Here is a 21,007-nt window from a genome sequence, read left to right as displayed (position 1 = left end):
CCATACTCACGAGCAGATCTTCGTGTACACTCCCGTGAATTATGTGTGGGATCACATTTATGCTCACGAAATTTGTGGTTAATAAGCCATAAGTCTGACGCTCCAACTATGTAAAACACACTAGCACACGTCCATATAAGGAGGAGTTCCTTTCCTTTGGTCTTGTCGATAACCTTGATGGTGGAACAGTTAGTGAGGGGTGTTAAGGGAAAGCCATTGCTCTGATTCTGTGGTTGTGAAGGGCCATCTGGTGTTGTGACTTGGTTGTAGCAATCTATTTACCGGGTGGTGTTTTACCCGTGAGCCGTCCCCGACTCCTAATCACTTCAAAGAGAAACGGATTCCTGCTACGTCAAGTCATGTTTGTTTTTTTAATCTCATTAACCTTTTGAAACCATTCCCATTCTCACGGCTTCATTCTTTCAGTTCTTGGAGAATCATCTGTAGATTAGCTGCCTTGTTAGCTACATCGTTAGCCACTCCGGACACTTCTAAATCCGAGAGGCTAGCCGTGCATTCTTCATTAATTTCTTCGTGCTGTAAGAACAATCGACTATATGCCTTTAGATTTGGGCCTAGGCATTTTAAATCGTTTTCTGGTATGTTTTATAGCCCGCAGTTACATGGAAATATGGCTGTCGCCATCTTGCTTGCTCACCCGGAAGTTTTAATCCATCTTTTGAAAGCTGTAAGAGCGTGGGGCAACTGCAAACCTACCCAGACAAGGACGTCCTCCTAAACTGGCCAGGCAAGAAGTACATTAATCAGAGAAGCAGCCAGGAGGCCCATGGTATCTCTGGAGGAGCTGCAGCAATCCACAGCTCCGGTGGGAAAATATGTCAAGACAACTATTCGTTTTGTACAGCACAAATCTGGCGTTAAGGAGGGGTGGAAGAGAAATATTTGCTAAAAGTAAGCCACAAAGCATGTAAAGTACATAGAACACATAAGGGAAGGTGCTCTGGTGCTGTGGGGGATACCTTTCTTCAGTAGGGGGAGGGAAGCTGGTCAGAGTTGATTAGAAGATCATGAAAGAAAATCAGCTAAATGTGAAAGGGTTATGATTGGGGTGAATTTTACTGGGCTCTATTTGGGAGTATCAGAGTAGGAGGAGGAAATACAAACGCATAACACCTTTTACTTAACTTCCACTTTACAAATTTGCACCAATTTTTGACAGAAAAAAAAAAAGCATGAATAATTTTTGCAAAGTTCTGCAAAAGTGGTGTCAGTGTTCTTTCACATTTATTTGTGTAGTATATTGCAACAAAGCTCCGCGTACAGACATTATTTTTTTCTCTTTGGAATTAGCAACCAGTGAGATGAACCATTATATCATTATACAGCAGTGGACGTGTGGGACCACAGGCTCGGGTAACAGCAGGGAGCAGACCGACCACTGCTTGGAGGGAAAGGCCTGCACACAGGATTATGCTTGCACAGTTCTGGTTCATAGTGACAGCGAGCGGTCAGCACATAGACGGTGATGACACTTAAGTCAGATGGTACAGCAAATAGCAACTACAGACCTGAAATGAACCAGTCCAAGAAAACCTTTCAGTTTCTTAAATCAAAAACAGATTGTAGAAAGCCGAGAATCATTAACCGTTCAGAGTGTGGCAAAGAGTTGTTTAATATGCCAGCTGTTTGTGGTAAACATATGGATTGACTAGTAATACACCATTTCATTTTCTTTAAAGACAAATGCATTTAGAGCAGTAATGGGGAAGAAAGCGGCCAGCTGACTGCCATTGCTGTTGTTGCAACAGCACAATGGAGGCCTTGACATCGATCAGAGGCCGTCCTTATCTGGACTCTCACACACACCGTTTCACTTTTAAAGAACAGTAAAATGTCATAAATGATCTTGTCATTAGCATAAGTAAAGTATTCAAGTACTATAGACACATACTTGCTTTCTCCAACTGGTTCTAGGGCAGCAGCATGTGTGTCATGGTAACATACATCTCAGACTACAGGCCTTGAAGAAAGCACGGCACAGTTGGATGGCTGAAGACATCTGGCATTTTCTTTTTCACACAAGGGGAGGTGACTACTGCATGTCTGTACAGTAAATCTAATGTCTTATAATCAGCTGGAGTTATTGGAGTAAGTTTTTTTTTTATCCAATGGGGTGGGGAAAAAATCCCATGTTTAATTCTAAACAGGCTCACATAGAATAACTACAATAACTGCACTACAGGTCAAACCCACCAGGGGGTTTGTTTCTTAAAAGCTGAAACTTGGTCTCATCCTATAGGGTTGAGCAATTCCATATGTTTGTTTATCATAGGATGGAAAAAGCTATCTCTGGAATTGGCATTTAGATGGCATCTAATGGCCCAGGAAGTTTCCAACATGGTCGCTGTGAGTGGTGGCAACATGAATATGGTTCCAGACTAGAGGCCTGTGACTAAAATAATTTAACTCGCGGGTCACGTATAATTTCTACCCAAGTAAAACAGAAAGTCCTAAATTATCAACTAGAAGTTCCCGGAAACTCTGATATCCTTAAAATGTAAAGTATGAATAACACCAAACACTCTACTATCATCTTTTAAAGAGATTTTTTTTTGAGGGGACCAATAATTATGAAACCATTTCTCAAAATAATTATTTTCTAATATTTGATATTTTTCCACACTGAATACATTTTCTATAATTGTAGAAAAAAATTGGATTTATGCTACTGTGAATTAATTTTTTCCATAATCAGCTTTACCATAGTACCAGCAAATTCGTCTGCATGTATACATCATTTATGGGAGCAATGTGTTATTATCGTATTATTGTATGTGCTCCACCCTTCTGGAAGAAAAATCACAGATATATGATAATATCATGGAATCACTGCAAGTCTTACATTTTGCAGGTGTTAAAATTCACAAGGTAACGTGGCTTTGGTACATGTGGAGGTTTCACAGTTTTTCTGTCATAAAATCCATATCCAATAAAATGTAGAGCAAATCTTATTGTGGTACAAGTTTGGCTGAATGTGTACATTTTACTGAAGTTTTTATACCAAGGAAATTTGGTCATTACATCAGTGTTCAGTAATTTCCTTTACACTCTGCCATGTTTACTGATCTTTGTTTAAAAAAAAAAAAAATCCACAAACCAAAACTTTACGCACTGTAAATATTAAATGCTAGTCGGCCAAGGAAGCTTGTGTTTGAAAAAGGAAACTTGGGAAGGTTTCCGCACACAAATCTAAGTTATGAAACCAAAATGAGCGGAGCACAGAGAGACACAGTGAACATCTTTACGGGAAACGGCAGCCCTGTTGGAGAGGGCAAACCGAGACAATCTGGGTTAGCCGTCCTCTGGGTGCCGTGCAGCTGTGTGGACAAAGCAGAAGGCAGGAGGAGAGGTGCAGCCCTTTCCATGGTTCAGGCACAGAGTGGAAACTGTTCATCATATGAGTTATCAGTAAACGTGTGAGGGGCAGAGTGTGTGTGTGTGTTTGGAGACTTTATAAAAAGGCACGTTGCTTAGCAGGCACAGGCACCATGGCTTTCTGAAGAGTCTTTAAGGCTCCGATTCCTGTGGTTGGCTGTAAGGTTGGTCTCTGCCTCCATGGTCTCATTCATCTTGTCACAGATGATGTCAACTAGACAATCGAACACTTGCTTGACGTTGGTGTTGCTCTTGGCACTGGCCTCGAAGAACTGAAAGCCTGGAAGCAAGCGGCAGAAGAAAGTGATGTGATCTCACATATGCACACACACTGAACAAATACATGCAATGCCTGGAGCATGTATCCATGATAACTTCCACATTTTGTCACATTACAAACATTTATTTTTATGTAATTTACAGGGATTGTGTGTGATAGGACAAAGCAGAGTAGTGCATAACTGTGAAGGGAAAACAAGATACGGTAAAAAAAAAAGAATAATGTCAAATAAAAATCTGAAATATGTGACATGCATGCCAATATTTTGTAGACCCACCATTTCCTACAGCTACCAATCTTTTGGGGTATCTCTGTACCGGCTTTGTGCGTATAGAAACTGAAACTTTCCTCCATTCACCTTTGTAAAATACATCACGTTCTGTTAGATTGGATAGAGAGCCTCAGTAAACATCAATCTTCAAGTTTTACAACAGACTCTGTTGTATTTAGGTCTGGATTTTAAACAGACAAATATGACCTCAAAAAAAATATTCATTTAGCTACAATCATTCCTTCCACTCTGATAATCTTTCTTGTCTGATAAACTTTTAACATGATTTCTTATAGCTGTCTCCTAATAGGGGCCTTTATTCTTCATTGAGACCAGATTTGTGGAAAATATGGCTAAAAGTTGGTCTGTCCACAGATTCTTCCACCTGAGCTGTGGATTTCTGTAGCTCTCTCTCAGAGGTAAAGCTCTCCGTTTAGGTGGACGGTCCTATCTTTTATAGGTCAGCTGTTGTCCCATATTTTTTCCATTTCCAGTTGCTGGATAGAACAGAGCTCTGGAAGATGTCCAAATCTCGAGATACTGTTTTATGACCGAACCCTGCATCAAACTTCTTCACAATGTTAACTCTTTCTGCTGCGTTATTTGGGTGTAACATGACAAAATGTGAAAAAAGTTCAAGGTGCATGAATATTTTTGTAAGGCACTGTGAAACGATGTCTACTGTAAATGATAATGTGCTATTAGCAGGTATTACCAAGCTCCTCAGACAGCCGCTGGCCATCCTCTGTAGCTATGACCCTTTCATCCTCAAGGTCACATTTGTTACCAACCAGGATCACCTGAGCATTGTCCCAAGAGTACGTCTTGATTTGTGATGCCCTGAAAGACAAAACCTAGTCAGTAAAGGGGCACCGGACTTCACATCCAAATCATGAATATCCTCTGGTATCTGAACCTTACAAACAGTTTAAAAAAAAAAAAAACTGAACAAAATGTGCAAAAATGTTTTTCTTAAAACATGCATGTGTCAAACAGTAGAATCAATCAGGATTTAAATAAATATTTAGGAAATGTAGTGGGGGGGGGGGTAAAGTAGCAAATATTAACAGAAACAGATGTTTACAGAAACACTGGGGAGGGTTTAAATGGAAAGACACACGAGGAACCAATAAAAATCCAAAATAAAAAGGAAAACAGCTCAGCTTTCCACTAAATACTTACTACGTGGGCTGAACTGTTTAGAGAAAGTAAAACAAAAAGGCAAAAAAAAAAAAAACCCTTATCAACAAACTTGCTCTCTCACCAGTCCTGCACTGAAACAAAGGATTCCTGGTTAGTGACATCGTAAATGAGCAGAAAGCCCATGGCTCCTCTGTAGTAGGCTGTAGTGATGGTGCGGTAGCGCTCCTGTCCGGCCGTGTCCTGCAGGGATACACACACACACACACACACACACACACACACACACCGAAACGATGAGTCCTCAAAATCCATACCACTGTCATACAAGTTCTATGTTAAGTTCCATGTTATATGAACAAAACCAGATGAAGCATTGGATTCATGTGAGCCTACATTCATGTATTATTGTAAACCACAGGGGGGCAGTGTGGTCTAGCTGGTAGTTGTCTTTTGTTCCAATATCTACCACAAGGCAGAGCTCAGGTGGCACAAACAGGAAAGTGATTCTGTACTGTCTGATAATTATTTAAAACCTGAACTGACTATTAAAGAAACTTCTTTACGAATATAGTTAAAGTATTTTATTTTATTTTGATTGGAGTGATGAGATTAATCATAAAAGCCTTTAAACGTTCTAAAGAACTTGGCAGTTCTAGCCTCTCTGTTAGCCCAGTGTCTAGAAAAAACTCTATGCCCCTTTTCACATTTTCTCATGTTAAAACCATAAACTACAATGTATCTAGGGAGGGATTTGATGTTATAAACCAACCCAAAGTAGTGCATAACTGTGAAGTGGTAGGAAAACTATGTTTTAAATTTTTTATTTGTTTAAAATCTGAAAAGGTTGGTGTCCACTTGTATTCAGCCCCTGTGAGTCTATAGTCTGTGGAAACACCTTTTACTGCAGCTCCATCAGTCAGTCTTTGGGTGCCATGTACCTAGAAGCTCTACACATCTACAGATAGACATGTTTGCTCACTTAAAAAAAAAATTGTTCAAGCTTAGTCAGACCAGACTGAGAGCCACTGCGGGCGCCAATTTCCAGGTCTCTCCACAGATTCTGAACAGGATTTGGGTCTGAACTTTGACTAGGCCATTCTAACATGGGAATATGCTTTGATCTAAACCATTTTGCATATGTGTTTAGTGCTGTACTGCTGGAAGGTAAACCTCTGTTTTCTCCGTACATCTTCTCATGAACTGATTATCTTTTGTTCAGCAAATACTTTCTTCCGTCCACTGTTTCTTAAAGGCCAAACCTAGTGGTGGAGTGCATGATTAATAGTTGCCCTGTTGAAAAATTATCCCGCCTTAGCTGTAGATCTATGCAGCTCTTCCAGTAACTATTGATGCATTTTCTTTTTCTCTGCCTAATCCTAATTTTACCCAGGCGGTCAGGTTAGGTGCACGGCCAAGTTATGGTAGGTTTGCAGTTGTGTTGCTCTCTTTAAATTATTATGACTTGTCAAGGCAGATGGTTGCTATGGATTTTATTTATTAAAGGATATTAAAATGAGTATAGAAGATGGATGGATGGATGGCAGAGTAAAAGAGTTATGAATACAAATGCCTATCACACTTGTTAAGAGTTTCTTTGTAAATAAATAAATGTTTCTTTCCATTTTACAACAAAGCAGCGATTTGTGTTGGTCTGTCACATACACCCCCCCCTCCAACACATTAATATTTGAGGTTATAATGCCAGAAAAAAAAGGTTCAAGCAGCATAAATGCTTTTTTTTACCCCCCAGGCAATGAATTAAGTTTGAATTAAACAGGTGTTTATATTTGTTGCGCCACAGCGAGCACAGCCAAATCTGCTGCGGACCATACACTACATTGATAAAACAACAGTTTTCCCAAGACTACCTTACACTACTAGATGCCGCTTTGCTTCAATACTTTCCCATCAAAGCAGGACATCTGGTTTGCGTCGACAAGCAGCCAGGAGGGGCGAACAAACAGATAACAGATGGAAGGCTTACAGCAAAGGGGAAGAGTGGCCGCTGGCTCTGGTGGCTTTCAGGACCTTTTTTTTTTTTTTTTTTTTTTATAAATCAGAATCATCTTCAGACTGAATGAGGCCTATGTGTGATCTGACGGAGAAGAGCTAACAACCTTTTAAAGCCACAGAAAGAGTTGGGAGAATAACCCTCTTTAAAATCAGCATCATGAGACTTTGTAACATTTTCCTTTCCGTCAGGGACCTGTGTGTATTTTAGAGTTTGTCTTATGTTGTCCTTATTTTGAAAAGGAGGAGCAGGTTGTCAAGGTGACCAGAGGCCTGTTCCATTACAGCCAGGGCTTCACAAGGTGCACACTGCATGCATCTTCTAAGCAGGGAAACCTTTGCATTGTCCTCTTATCCCTCCAGGATCCGCTCTCTAGCTGGGTTCAGTTTTATTTTAGGAAAACAAGAGTCCCTTTAGTTCCGACACAATCGCACCCATCCAGAAATGATCAAATATTAGCAAAAGCAAAATGTGACCACTAACCAAACAGACAGTACTCAGGGTTGTCACAAAACAAATCCAAACAGAAGACAGAGAACCCGCCTCCCAGCGTGAACGTGTGTGACGACGAATGGGAAACAGTTTAAATCAGGCTCCTGCACAGCCAGGTACTCAGACGTCACTGGGACCCTGCTCCTCAAACATGCGTCACCTGTGTTTATATTAGCTGCCAACAAAAGACAGCCAGCGCATCCTCAGGGAGACCGTACACGCACACCCGCCATATGTCTGGATGTGCTTATGCAGTGTGTATGGAAGGCGTGTGTGTTTACTGCGAGATCAGACACATAAATCACTTGACAAAAAGAAGGGATGCCGTGTGTGAACCATCTAAACCCACGGAGCCTGATCCGAGTGAATAAACTGTCTAAAGGGCCTTGTGGTGTGCTGTCAGACCAGCCTGGCTTCTATGAGGCACAAAACAGAAGCTAGCAGCTAGCAGAGCGTCCTCAGTAACCAGCACTCTTTGTCTAAGGATCTAGTGAAATCTTTCCAAGACGGGAGCTAAAATGAACTTAACCCTCAGGACGTTTTACGGAGCTGAAGAGTAAGGGCTCGCACTAAGACATGCCTGCTGCTTCCACGCCCTTTAAATAAACTGCTACAGTGGCACTGCAATATATCTTCATTGTGTCCCGCTCAGATGCTGATAGGCAACTTCCTCTGCTTCCTGGGCTAAGGAAATACCAGGTTTCTTTGTCATTTGGCTGCAGTGTTAGCGGCTCCAACGGGACCAGGCAGGCACAGAGTTCTCTGATCACCTTTTCAAACACAGCTCCTTACATACACTTACGGGGTCTTGCAAAAGTATTCGTGCACCTGGAACTTTGTTCCAGTTTGTCACGTTACAAACACAAACCTACAACTATTGTAGTGGGATTTGATGTCACAGACACATACAGTGTACAACATAATTATGAAGAAGGAACATTATACATTACACTTTCTTTAAACAAAATCTAAAAAGTGTGATATGGATCAGTCATCTTGACTGTGATACATCTAAAGAAAATCCAGTGCAGCCAACTGCCTTCACAAGTCACTTACTCCATGAACACAGCTGTTCAGAGCAGGCCTTAGAGGTGTCTAACATTTCTTATTGTGAAACACAGTGATGGCAGCGTCATGCTGTGGGGAAACCTTTTTTTGCAGGGAAACTGGTTAGAGTTGAATGAATGGAGCCAAATACTGGGCAATCCGGTGGGTAAACAGTCAGAGGCTTTAAACGGCTCGAGACTGGGCCACAGGTTGGTGTGAATTCATGTATTAAGATGGCCAAGCCAAAGTCCAGAAAAAAATCTCAGTGTCTATTTCAAGACTAGAAAACTGCTGCTTACAAGCGCTTTGAGTTTGAGCTATCTTTTAGGGTCGTCCCCAACATCTCAGAAGTGTGGGGAACACATTATTCAGAGGTCCATTGTGTGATTTATCATCCTCAAGCAGCTAGAGAACCATATGATCACCAGCAGCTCCAGTGCGGCACCAAGAGGCCGACTTTAGTTCTTTAAACTACATATTAACAAAATGTAAATTTTTAGCTGCCAAATTATGTGAACTGACACAATGATCCTCGAACATCTACAGGGCAAGTAGTCAAATCATTAAGTGCCAAATGAAATGTTTCCTTCCTGGCCGAGCTTTCTACTGTGGCAATAACGATTTATTTTAAATAAGTGGAAAGCCTCAGTGAGCACAAGTTCTGCACAGAAAGGAAAGAGGATCGGGTTTATTCCTTGCATGACCTAACTAGCAGGGGATGCAACAGAGAACAACATTAGCATTATTGTTACTTAGCCTAACATGCTATACTGGCATGTGTTATCTAGTCATCATTTTTGCTAACATCGGCACGCAACAGCATAACTCAACTTACAAGGTTTGTTTGAAAAAGTATTTAGCCTTTTAGTGGTTGTGGCTGGTTGGCTGAACATGATTGTGACGTATACTGTGCAGCATTGCAACGGAGAAGCACGTGTCTGCAGACCACAGTTTCAGAGCCGCACATTCAGACCCCTTCTCTCCCGTGACAGCGGCATTTCCTTATGAGTCGATATAGATGGCAATCAGAAAGTATTAAACGTGAATCAAATTGTTTATTTGATACCCTCACACTATTGTTGTCTTTAAGTTGAGAGTTAAACCGTGTGTTGTGATGAGTTTACAAGTTTAACACCATTTACGGCAATACTCGGAAATACACGTCGAATTTAAGTTGAAGATAATCTTATCTTATCTTAGGTAAGTTTATCTTAGCTCAGATAAGCTAATGGTTTGGTTCATGCATTTAGTTTGATTACTGAGGGACAATGACGAACATTAACCACCATATCAAGTATGAGCAAAACTAATGTTTTCATGAACATCTGAAGCTTGACATTTTCTGAAAAATAGACATTGCAGAAACAAATTAGCAGTTATAGTGCATTCAAAGCTCCTTGTGACTTTTGCATTACAATCACATCATGAATACAACAATATGAATTGTTCTTTTATGTTATTAGGCATGTTTTACATTATTTACATTGATATCCCTGTTATCTATATTGTGAGAATTTATTCTAATAAAACAAACTAGGACTAACTAAGCTGTCTCTTTTTCAGTTGCATATAATTTACCAGCCTTCAGCTCATCAGTGAAGAGGAGCTTTGCCACAAAATTGATAGGCAAATGATGAGAGAAGGGTCATTGTTCAAATGGTAGGTGATGGTGCTAATGTCAATATAATGCAGAATTACCTGTTCTTAAGAATCTTTAAGTGTAGGCTGAGTATTTACATGTTAAGGAAAAGTGTTTCTGTTTTCTGTCTCTCTCTGCTGACGTACCGGCTGTGGGATCAGCGCCCGTAATACAACATTTAAAACTGTTTCAGTGTTTCAGTCTTTGTCTTAACCTCACACAACACTGAAAACTGGACACCACAGACCAGAAATTCCTGACAAATATTTAGAAAATATTTTACAATTTGATCAAATCATATAATACAAGCAAACAATGACCATGCAGAACAGCAGCTGGGCATAAACAAGTAAGCAGATCACATATTCAGGTTGAAGCTGGTGTATTCAACGTTTTAAGGCACCCAACAAACTTCAAATCCATTTCACATTTTGAATTTAAAAAGGATAAAATGGAAAAAGGATAAGAAGGACACCTGATTGTCGCAGGTATGAAGGATCTTCAAAATGTCTCCGTCCTGCATTGAACAGAGACGAGCCGTCCACCACCATGTTCCCATCCATCAAGGTGGCATGAAGCAGATGAGCAGAGATCGCTCAATCTGCATCCCTCTCAATCCGTCAGGGACACATGTCTGAAGGCTTGTTTGAATTTGATGATGATGTTATGATACAAAGTAGATCAGGATTTTTAGTGTGTGTCCTGGTGATCCCGTCATAGAGAACTTCACATAGCAGTAGTAGCACTTGTGAACATGACTACATGTAATAGATGTGTATACATGTGTTATTGAAATGGTTTAGTGAATTCAGGTTATCTAGACTGTCTTCACCTATATCTTATCATCAGTCTTGGGCACAGAGTTGATGTTTCTCGTGATGACTATGTGCAGAAAGAGCACATAAAGGATGGAGAACTCAAAGCTACCAGACTTTCCTGCTATCTCTAAACTATTAAAATATGTTTTAAAGAGCTTCAATAACTTCCGACTCGTAAGGAAATAGATGTCACTGTCGTGGTTGAGAACTGCGGTCTCCGGGTCTGCAGAGACTGCAGCGTGTCTCCTGTCAGTGATCCACCGAAAAAAGATGCCGTCGCATGTTAATAACAGATTAAGCGCCTATATGGTTAAAAAAAAAAGGGCAGGGGACATCTCCACCGATACTGGACCTGAACGTTTAGAATCCCAGAATGACGTATATCTGTTGAAGACTCCCAAAAGAACTGCTGCTGTTATTGAAGTGAAAGACGGTTCTACAAAGTATCGACTCAGGAAAGTTGACCACAAATGTACTTTCATTGAAAACCATGAATAATTTTCATGTTACTTGGACATTATAGACTGCTTTGTTTTGGTCTATTACATAAAACCCAAAATCTAATTAATGAAAGTCTTTGGTTGCAACGTGACTAAATCGGTCACAGTTCTACGGCTCAAAATACTTTAGAGAGATGTTCTATTGCAGATGACTTTCCTGTCCCTCCCTGTCAGCTGTAACGCTAATACTGCACACCATTTGTGAGAGCCAAATGTTTGGTCAGGTAGGCGACAGGCTGTGTGTTTTGGTGTGGGCTCCTCTGCTGCTGATTAATGTCGATAACTATTTGTCCACCATACAGTGGCTCCCAGATTGTTAGTTCAAATGAATCATCTGTTTGCCTTGCCAGTAGGATTCATAGGGTCCTGCATTGGGCGGGGAGGTGGGTGGAGCAGAAATGATCTTAGGCTACTACCTTAGGGAAAAGTATAGGAAAATTAACCAGAAAGTGAATTAGGACATTGTTTATTTTTTGTTTCTGATTTGTGATTAGATATCCTGTTAAAAGAATACGGATAAAATCCTAGAAAAACTATTTTGGAAGAGATAGTGAGTACTCTGCCCAGGAAAAGCTCTCAGTGCAGGAGAGAAAACTGTGCAGAAAGCAGCTGAAACACTGCTCATTCAATTTTATAGCAACTGAAGCAAAGTTCTTAGTATATGAAGCAAGAGAAGAACTTTCCCCAGAAGTACGGTGATTAACTGGAACCACAGGGAAATGTGTTTGAAAGTCATAACAACGAAGGGAGTAAATGTGCTAAAATGCTCAGCACGTCGGCAATCTGCGTTGCATGAGAACATCGGCAGCAGGAGTAAAATGGGAGGTTGTTGGACCCAAAGACCACAGCTAGAAACTAAACCCAACAGCGCCAGAGACCAAAGTGTAGTTCTACCATCTCTGATCTCAGTAATGCCTTCATCTTCTTTCAGTCACTCTGGACTGGAAGCACTTGCATGTTCAGTTTTCAGTATGTGTTTCACAGGAAGATCATTGGTGGCGTACAGTCTCCGACTTCCCTCACTCCTGTAAATAATTGCCAGCTTTTGTATAAATAACCACGCAATGCAAATGTAAAAATGTTTTAAAGGTTTACAACTGTGTTTGCATAAATTGCTATGACGTTTTTTGAGATTGCCATTGTTTTAAGACTGTGGAAGTCCCTTTTGGTCTTTGCCCAATTCAAACTTGCATCATCAGCCTGTGGGACTAACTCATCTGCACTTATACCAATCATAGACACAAAAAGAGTCCACTGCTATTTTTAAAATGTTAACTGTTTGTAATATTAATCAGGGCTGAACAATTAATCGATTTTGGAATATAATCGCAAATAAAAAAAAAAAAAAGCAATTTCCAAAGTCGCACAGTTCTGCAACTTTTGGCTTTGTAAACAATGAATGGATGAGACGCATCCTTTAGGTGTTGGTAATATGTTTAAAGTGGGTTTGCCTCTAGATGGATGGGAAGAGAGTTGCAGCAGTGAGATCATATAATTATATTTCTTGTTTTAGAGTTTATATAATCATACTTTTTACCAGGAACTTTCAGGAATTTCACCATAGCATAAAGTACCAATCAAACTGTTTAACACATAAACTTGTTTGTTGGTTGCACTTTATGTTAAACAAGGATTGTTCAAGCTATTCTCTTGAATAATAATATTGAATAATATTGATTGATTTCTCATTAATAAAAACAGTGAAATTTCTTGTTCTGAATAGTCCTTGTTTACAAACATCTTTATCTAGAGGCCATTTGTGCTGCTTGTGGTTAATGGAGAAAAAGATCTAAATGAAATCACAATTGCAATTATGGTTGAAATAAATCACTATTTTAATTTTTGACAAAATCATAAAGCCCTAATATACATTTTTAAACAGAACCTTACTTCTACAGTCATAAACTATCACTTTGAGGCAGTTTTTTTTTCAGATACCAGTAAAGAGAAACAAATTAAACATGACCAGTCCTAATTGGACTATCTTTAACCTAGGCTTAAATAAACCTTTGTCCCATCAAGTCTCTGCAAACCTGAAACCTGAACCACACCTCCTTAATCAGCACGACCCATCTCTCCAAACATTACCTGTGAACTTTCAGTAAATGCCAGGTAGGACTAGGAAATAAGAATGTGAAAACTTGAGGAAGTAATGCTTTGGCACCTGCATGACTGACAAGATAAACTTGCTCAATGGCAAAACCTACAGAGACACAGACTGTTGCCCGAAGGTTTAAAGTTAAAATATTTCTTACAACAAACATTTAAAAGCATTATTAAGTTTCATTGAGTGTGCTATTTGTCCATTTAAACATTCCGTTGAATAACTGATAGCAACATGGTGCTCAGACATAGCATCACAATCCCAGTTTCATCCACTCACCCAAATCTGTAACTTGATCCGCTTGTTGTTGCGAAATACAGTCTTGACCTTGAAGTCGATGCCCACGGTGCTCACAAACGCAGGGGTGAAGGAGTCGTCTGCATAGCGGAACAGGAAGGAGGTTTTTCCGACGCTGCTGTTGCCGATGATCAGCAACTTGAACATGTAATCAAAGTTTAGGTCAGCCGCGTCTTTCTGTGGGGGCGGCTGATGAAGCCGTGCGTCGTTTGATGCCATCTAGAAAGCAGGGAGTAAAAATGCATACAAAAAAAATTAAGTGGTAATATGGAAGGCTTACTGTAATTGATTTACCACAAACATCTTATAACCACTTGACTGCAGCCATTACCTCCAAATAGTGTTTAAATGACAAGAGTTGTAAAGCCTGAAGATGTAAAGGTGTGTTTTTCCAAGTCAACTCTCAAGTTTCAATTGGCTAAAATTGACATGCAGCTCCCAACAGATGCATACCATCTAGTGTGTGTGTGTGTGTGTGTGTGTGTGTGTGTGCCACATTCAGACTGAATTATAGTTTTACTCCAGCGATGGAAATCTAAGAATTTTTATGAGTTGTATTGACATTCCTTGATCAAAAATGTAACTGCCCACTTAAATGATGATAATTTTTGAATATTACCTGATAATAATTTTTTTTTTTTTGCTTTAAATCATATTAGTGCTCTCTGTGCCACCTCCAGATCTGTCAATTTGAGTAATTCTGAGTGCAGAAATGATTAATTCGTGTGATCTTTATGCCCAGTCCCATCAAGAATTCCTTATTCTTTCTTTTGCAGAATTAAAAATTGCATTAAAGTTTCGTGACTATTGCCCCAAACTGCTGTACAGTTATTGAAATATGGATGAACTGTTGACTATTGTAGAACGTGAAAGGATTTTGTGATGCAGAAATCGTTGCTTTATTCAGTACCCCTTGCACCTGAGCAAAAAACGTTTGCATCATCAGTAAATGACAAACGCTTCAATGACTCTGGGACCTTATATAAATCAGTAATGTACATAATAACTTGGGACCCAACACTGACCCTTGAGGGATGCTGCAATGTCCAAACACGATGAACATTAATCAGTCATCTTGACAAACTGCTTCCTGTCACAAAGATAACTCTACACCCAGTTAAACACATTGCCCCTGATGTTGAATAACATTTGTGTTTATTAACTAGATGTAGGACATGTATTTATGGTGTCAAATAATTTCTTTCAGATCTGCAAATATCCCTACTTTGTATTGTTTTTTGGTCTATTGAGTTATTCATTTCTTCCACTGAGTCTATTAGTGCAAGCTCTGTTGACAGGTTAGCCCTGAATCCATACTGACTTTGAGATTAATTTGTGTTTGTCAATGAATTTATCCAGTTAAAACTGAGGTAGTGATGAGACACATATGTAGTTTATGAAGAGTTAGTTGCTCCTACATTCATACAGAGGTATTCTTTCATGTCATCATTATCAGGATTATTAGATAAAGTATATTTTGTGTCATTTGTTCGTAACAGTTTTTAATTAGTGTTTTTTTATGTCCCTAATTTCTTTAATATGTTCTATTATTATTATTATTATTATGCTATATTTTAATATAGTATTCTTTTCAAGCCGTTCTTACAATACTAGTAAACTTATTTTCATACTTGTATTTTCTGACTCGTTGGTTCTCAGTGTATTTTTCTTTTTACATGCATGTTGTAGACCTTTTGTGATCTGAGGATGGTCAATATGCTTGCATTTCTTCATTTTCAATGTTTCTATTGAGTTTTCTGTTCTCATCCTTCTGCATTCTGTTTTATGGTTAGGTTGATAAATCCTATAGCTTTGGTCAGATATTATGAAACCAGGCAAATGGTCACTGACATCACTGATGATTAATCCACATACTGTCTTGCTTGTGTTGTCATTTTTAAATGTGTTATCATTAGGATTGCCAAAGAGGGTAGTTGTTGTACTTGGTTTGATAATTTTTGGATACAGGTTTATAAAATGTACAGTAGTAATGCAATCCTCTCACATTTTCTGGTTATTTGAATTAAGCAGGTTGATGTTGAGATGAAAATATATACACACACAACTAATTATTATATTTTTCTTACTTTTTTATAGATGTCAATTGATTTAAGATCTAGCAGATCATTAATAGCTGTGTACATAGCATCCAACTCTCTGAAACTTTATAAATCATCATGTATCACAACCCCCGCCTCCTTGTTTTGTCGATGAATATCCTTCACGTTCATAGTGCACACCTCCATCAGTGTTATTCCAGGATTATGATTATGTTAAATTGTTGTGCAGATTACTTCGAGAAATACTTAATGCTTGTAAAATTTGTTCACAGATTCCTGCTGTTAATGTGTATAATCGACAAGTTTCCTCATTAGAATTATATGCATTTATTTTCAATAAATATTGGGGAAACAAATTAATATCTAGTAAAATTTAATTTCTGAGTGAACAGTCATGTGCTTTTATTTTAAAAAATCTTTATATGTTTTAGACGTACAGAACACCTTTTAATCCAGGTTGTCATGTATAAGCAATAACTGATCCCATGTTGTGTTATAAATAGGTAAAACATCAGCAAAGGAAAGAAAATGCTAAGTCTGTTCGTAGATACAATCAGGAGTGTTTTTATTTTGAAGAATTAGAAGTGTTCTTTCAAAATAAAAGTGTTCAGATGCAGTTTTTGCAGTAAGAATGGTTGCTCATTTTCTATTTTCAACAAACAGCAATTAAATATGTTTTGCATTTTTTAAATTCACATTTGTCTGGTATTTTTAGGTTACCATACCATGACAATCTCATACTAACCCGTCTGTAAAGCATGGTACAAAAAAAACAAAACAATTATCTTTAAGGTAAGCCATGTTGTGCCAGCAGGTTTGCAAAAGGAACTGAGCAACATGGTTTTATCAGTTTTTAAATGAAAAAACATGGTCACTGATATTTGATGAAAACTGCAACTTGTCAACAGAGGCCACTAAAGCCAACATTGATCACCTTTAATTGATACAGATGAACAGAATCTGAGTCCAGTTTTTCACTAGAAATCATTGCAGTGCAGTTTTATGTTTTTACCAGAAGGGATGAAAGGAGATACAAAACACTATGTCTGCTGTTTGTGGCTCAAAAAAATCAAAACGTGTAAAACATAAATATAAAAGTTCGAAAGTTGTGGCTTCTCATTAATCGAAGCCATGCCATCTGCTGTATTTTAAGCCTCAATCTCTGTCATCTCTCCTGAGGGCAGATTTCACATCACCTGGCGTTAAGGCCCTTTATGCTTAGTTGACCAAACAGTGGGAGGAGGGGAGCCGCCGCACGGCTTTGGGTATTCAACGGAGAGCAATGAGCTGGCTGCATCTACGCTTTCACGCACAAGGCTGATCAATTGCTGCAGAGCTGCCCTGCCTCTGTCTACGGAGACCTGTCTCCGTGGAGACCAGAGCGGGACTCAACTACATGCAAGACCTATTAGCAGCCAGAGCAGCCAGTTCGTTCCACTTAGAAAGGGCCAAATGGAGGTCTTCGGAGTGGGCTGGCGCTGAAGAGATATTATCTGGTGGCATTATGACGGCCAGGGGAGAAAAAAAAAAAAAAAAAAAAAAAACACATGAGAGGAGGATCGTGAATGTAAATTCTAGCAAGCATGTAATTTACCGCTTCCACATGATTAGTCTTACAGTAATTGGCATGCAGGTTATGTGAGGATGAGTCAGTGTTCCTCCCTCCCCCACAAGCATGGCAGCTTAGTTTAAGCTCAAATAACTTTCTATTAAGGGTACTCAGTTGGAAAAAGCAAATACACTAAAGCTTCTTGTTACGTCTAATTATTAAGCTTCAAAACACCTTGCAGTGTGGCAGGAAAATATTGAAACAAAAAGCCAAAAAAATATATTTTTGTCCCCCCCAAGTCAACTTTGTGTTCAGTTTGAAAGCCACCAATTAGTTCTTTGTGGATTTGGGCTAATTTCACAGAACCTTTAGAACATCTTCTGCCTCAGGTTTAATACGCCCATAGAGCCGTGCTGAGCCAGCTGATGATGAAACACTGTAAAAATAACACAACCCTCTTTCACAACTTTTCCTCATCACTGAAAGGGAGGCCAGGCCCATGTTTGCACATTTTTACCCTGAACAGTGTTTTCTACGCATCACACTGATAACAACGAACGGGTAGCATTCAACCAATAAAAGCTGGTTGAAACAAGTGCTAAAACAAAACTAAAACAAAAAAATGACATTTCAGCCAAATTTGAGTACGAACACTTAAATTACAACCATTTATTGAGATCATTTTATTCATTCCAGGATGTCCTACGTGTTAAAAAGAAACAACAAAATTAGAGCTTGTTCGTGATGAAAGCATAAAACAACAAACTGTAAATATTTCAAATCTATTCCAGCAAAATGAGACGATAATTGGTGACAACTGTCCCAGGGTTAAAACGCTTGCTAGGAACTTTGACTCCAGCATTTATACAAAAGGTTTTCATTTCACCTTGTTAAAACACTTTTAAATACTTTAATATCATTTTAGCAACATTTAAGGCCTCAATCAGAAACCAATTAGCATTGTTTGTGTTCCTTTTTGCCTTTAACTGTTACAAGTTTGGTTTTAGCAGTAGTACCTTTGATAAACTCGTGAACGTTAGATGCAAACTTCTTTCTAAACAGGAACTCTTATTAACCACTGGGTTTATGGTAGTTATTAACTTTTATTGTGCTTATATATGCATTCATAACACAACCCATGTAAACAGATCAGCTTTATTGTCAGTTGACTGCGCCAACATCTTCACTTTATTTTAATCAAAATGTTTAAGGAACGACTTCTTACCAAAATGAAGTAGTTGATGGTATTGGAATTGAACCCTTCCTGAAAACTGCATTTAGAGCATAACGTGCTTGATTCAAATTTTAATGGCTAGTGATCAAAAGCTTCCCGGAAGTTCCTTTTTACAGTGTTGCGAGTTTGACTATAGCATTGGTGCTGTGGCTAAAGAGTTCAATCTGGAGCAAGTCCTCCAAAAACGTTCAATACCACGAGTTTTATGGCCGTTCTGAACTTTCACGCAGTGCATGTGTCCATTAATTCACAAGATGTTGCATAAAAACATCCTTCTCTGCCCGACGTGAAAAATTAGCATAGCTTATTTATGACCGAGTAAACATCTTCACTTAAACTTTCAGTTTCATTTAATCAATAAGGTTTGTTAGAATAGAAGTATTGCATTTACACATTTATATGACAGATTGCTATTTTAACAGCTAAAACGGGGATGTTTAAGATATATTGTTTTTATTGTGGACAATATTGTGCCCAATGCTGTTCAAATGTTTCTTTAAACTCTGATCAACTGGCTATGAAATCCACAGTCATATGATGATCTCCAGGCTAAGGGTCCCAGAGGGGCATTTCTATGCACTTACAGACCAAAGCAAACATATGACTTCTTTACCACCAGTCAGCTCAGAACAACCCTAAACTAAACCAAATCATGCATGAATTAAACTTAAGTTCCTTAAAATCTACTTTATCTATCTAAAGGCGTTTCGGTTTAAGCCTGTTAGTTCTGGTGTAGAGCATGGGTACATAATTATAACTGGGTGAAATGATAAAGCACTCTGCCTTTGCTTGGAAGGAACTGCTGAGCTGAAGGAACACCACCAGACCTGGCTCCACAGAGATCCCTGTGGCACAGGAGTCCAACCAACATCAGCACCAGCTGTCAGATCATAACAGCCCTGTCCATGCGGGGGAGCTGACTTTATGGCACAATGGCTCATCGTTGTTCCAGTAAAACAAACAGGGGCAGGCGGGCCTGTGTATGGAGGCTGATGATGGTGCAGCCAGGTCCCTCAGCTTGGCACTGTTTGCGCACCCAAACAACAGGAAATGGCCCCTATTGATTTTCAGCCAGCTGTCGCGTCTGTTCTTTAATTGGGAGGAGGGTCCCAAACTATTTTATTTTGTTTTTCCACCTTTTGACAAAAGGGTAGCTGACTCCAAGGCGGCTCCTCCTCTTGCAAACAGGCAACAAACGAGAAAACAGTGAAACTCAAACATCGGCGCGTTCTTGCAATTTAAAGGTAAGACGTTACGAAACGTGGTAAGAAGTCCGAAATAAAAGGAAGTGTGTAGAAAGCACAACCCGCACCAAGAAGCTTACCTTTTTGCACAGTAAAAGAACGGGCCAACTCGGTTCCCTGTCGGCTCTTTGGCTCGTATGGCCCGAAAGGTGCGGGATAAGTTTAGCGCTCCTTGAAGAACGCCTTCCTGCTCCAGGAACAGAGGCAACAACAGCGGACCTGTTTCCCTTCCGCGGCAGCCCGCAGTTTAGCGCACCTGTGCTGTTGACCCGGAGAAGCTGACGGGTTCCCGGTGAGTGTGCGGAGTCGCAGCCGTCTCTAGACGATAGTGAGAGGATGAGTCCCCGCGAGCAGCAGCGCGAGGGAAGAGAGTAGGAGGAGGAGAGGAGAGGAGGGCTGCCCCGCTGGGCGCGTGAACGTGTGCGCGCCGCGCACGCGCACACTCTCGACAACAATCAAGCTACGTTTCTAGTCTCTCCGCCTCCAAAAGGTGAGCGTGTCCAAGTCATAGACGTTTCCCCCCCGACCCCCTGAAACTCAGTGGATTTCACTTTAAGTGACACCGTCTGAGGCGTCTAAGGTTGAAGCGGAAGGGCGTGGTTTTCAACATTTTAGGCGTGAAAACTTTTACAAATGTGTAATATTTGCATTCACCTAGGGCTGGACGATAATTTAGCAACAATATATATCAATGGATAGACGTATATCGATGATACAAAAAAAAGGGTCAATAAAACGTTCAATAGAATAACAATTTTCCTTCCTTTTTAGATTAATATTACATTCTCCCAACCAATCACACTCCGCCCCCTTCAAAGAGTTCAGAGATCACGTTTTCATTTTTTTGGTAAAAAGTTGGTTGAATAAAGGGTTGAGTATGAATTCAGTGTTTGTGTGTTCTGTTTCTAAATTTATGTTTTGA

The 21,007-nt window shown here is 39.6% G+C and overlaps 1 protein-coding gene across 1 annotated transcript; it reads right to left on the bottom strand.

The window, feature by feature from the left end:
* Positions 1-1,223: 1,223 nt before the first annotated feature.
* rab3db (RAB3D, member RAS oncogene family, b) lies at positions 1,224-20,621 on the bottom strand. The gene is made up of 5 exons (XM_036148472.1): positions 20,166-20,621; positions 13,981-14,217; positions 5,212-5,330; positions 4,663-4,787; positions 1,224-3,676 (listed from the first exon to the last, which is right to left on the bottom strand). Exons 2-5 carry the CDS (start codon positions 14,215-14,217, stop codon positions 3,492-3,494), a joined length of 666 nt encoding a protein of 221 aa, XP_036004365.1. The 5' UTR covers positions 20,166-20,621; the 3' UTR covers positions 1,224-3,491.
* Positions 20,622-21,007: the final 386 nt, after the last annotated feature.

Source organism: Fundulus heteroclitus, chromosome 16, assembly GCF_011125445.2.
Source record: "Fundulus heteroclitus isolate FHET01 chromosome 16, MU-UCD_Fhet_4.1, whole genome shotgun sequence".
NCBI classification, from domain to species: Eukaryota; Metazoa; Chordata; class Actinopteri; order Cyprinodontiformes; family Fundulidae; genus Fundulus; species Fundulus heteroclitus.
This window is presented reverse-complemented; position numbering and strand designations above follow the sequence as displayed.

What these genes read in the sequence shown, in the direction of transcription:
- rab3db (XM_036148472.1), bottom strand. Translation starts at nt 14,217, where the DNA reads ATGGCATCAAACGACGCACGGCTTCATCAGCCGCCCCCACAGAAAGAC. An exon ending in GGATCAAGTTACAGATTTGG is followed by an intron (nt 5,331 to 13,980) that starts GTGAGTGGATGA and finishes GTATCCCTGCAG; the next exon opens with GACACGGCCGGACAGGAGCG. An exon ending in TTTGTTTCAGTGCAGGACTG is followed by an intron (nt 4,788 to 5,211) that starts GTGAGAGAGCAA and finishes TTTGTCTTTCAG; the next exon opens with GGCATCACAAATCAAGACGT.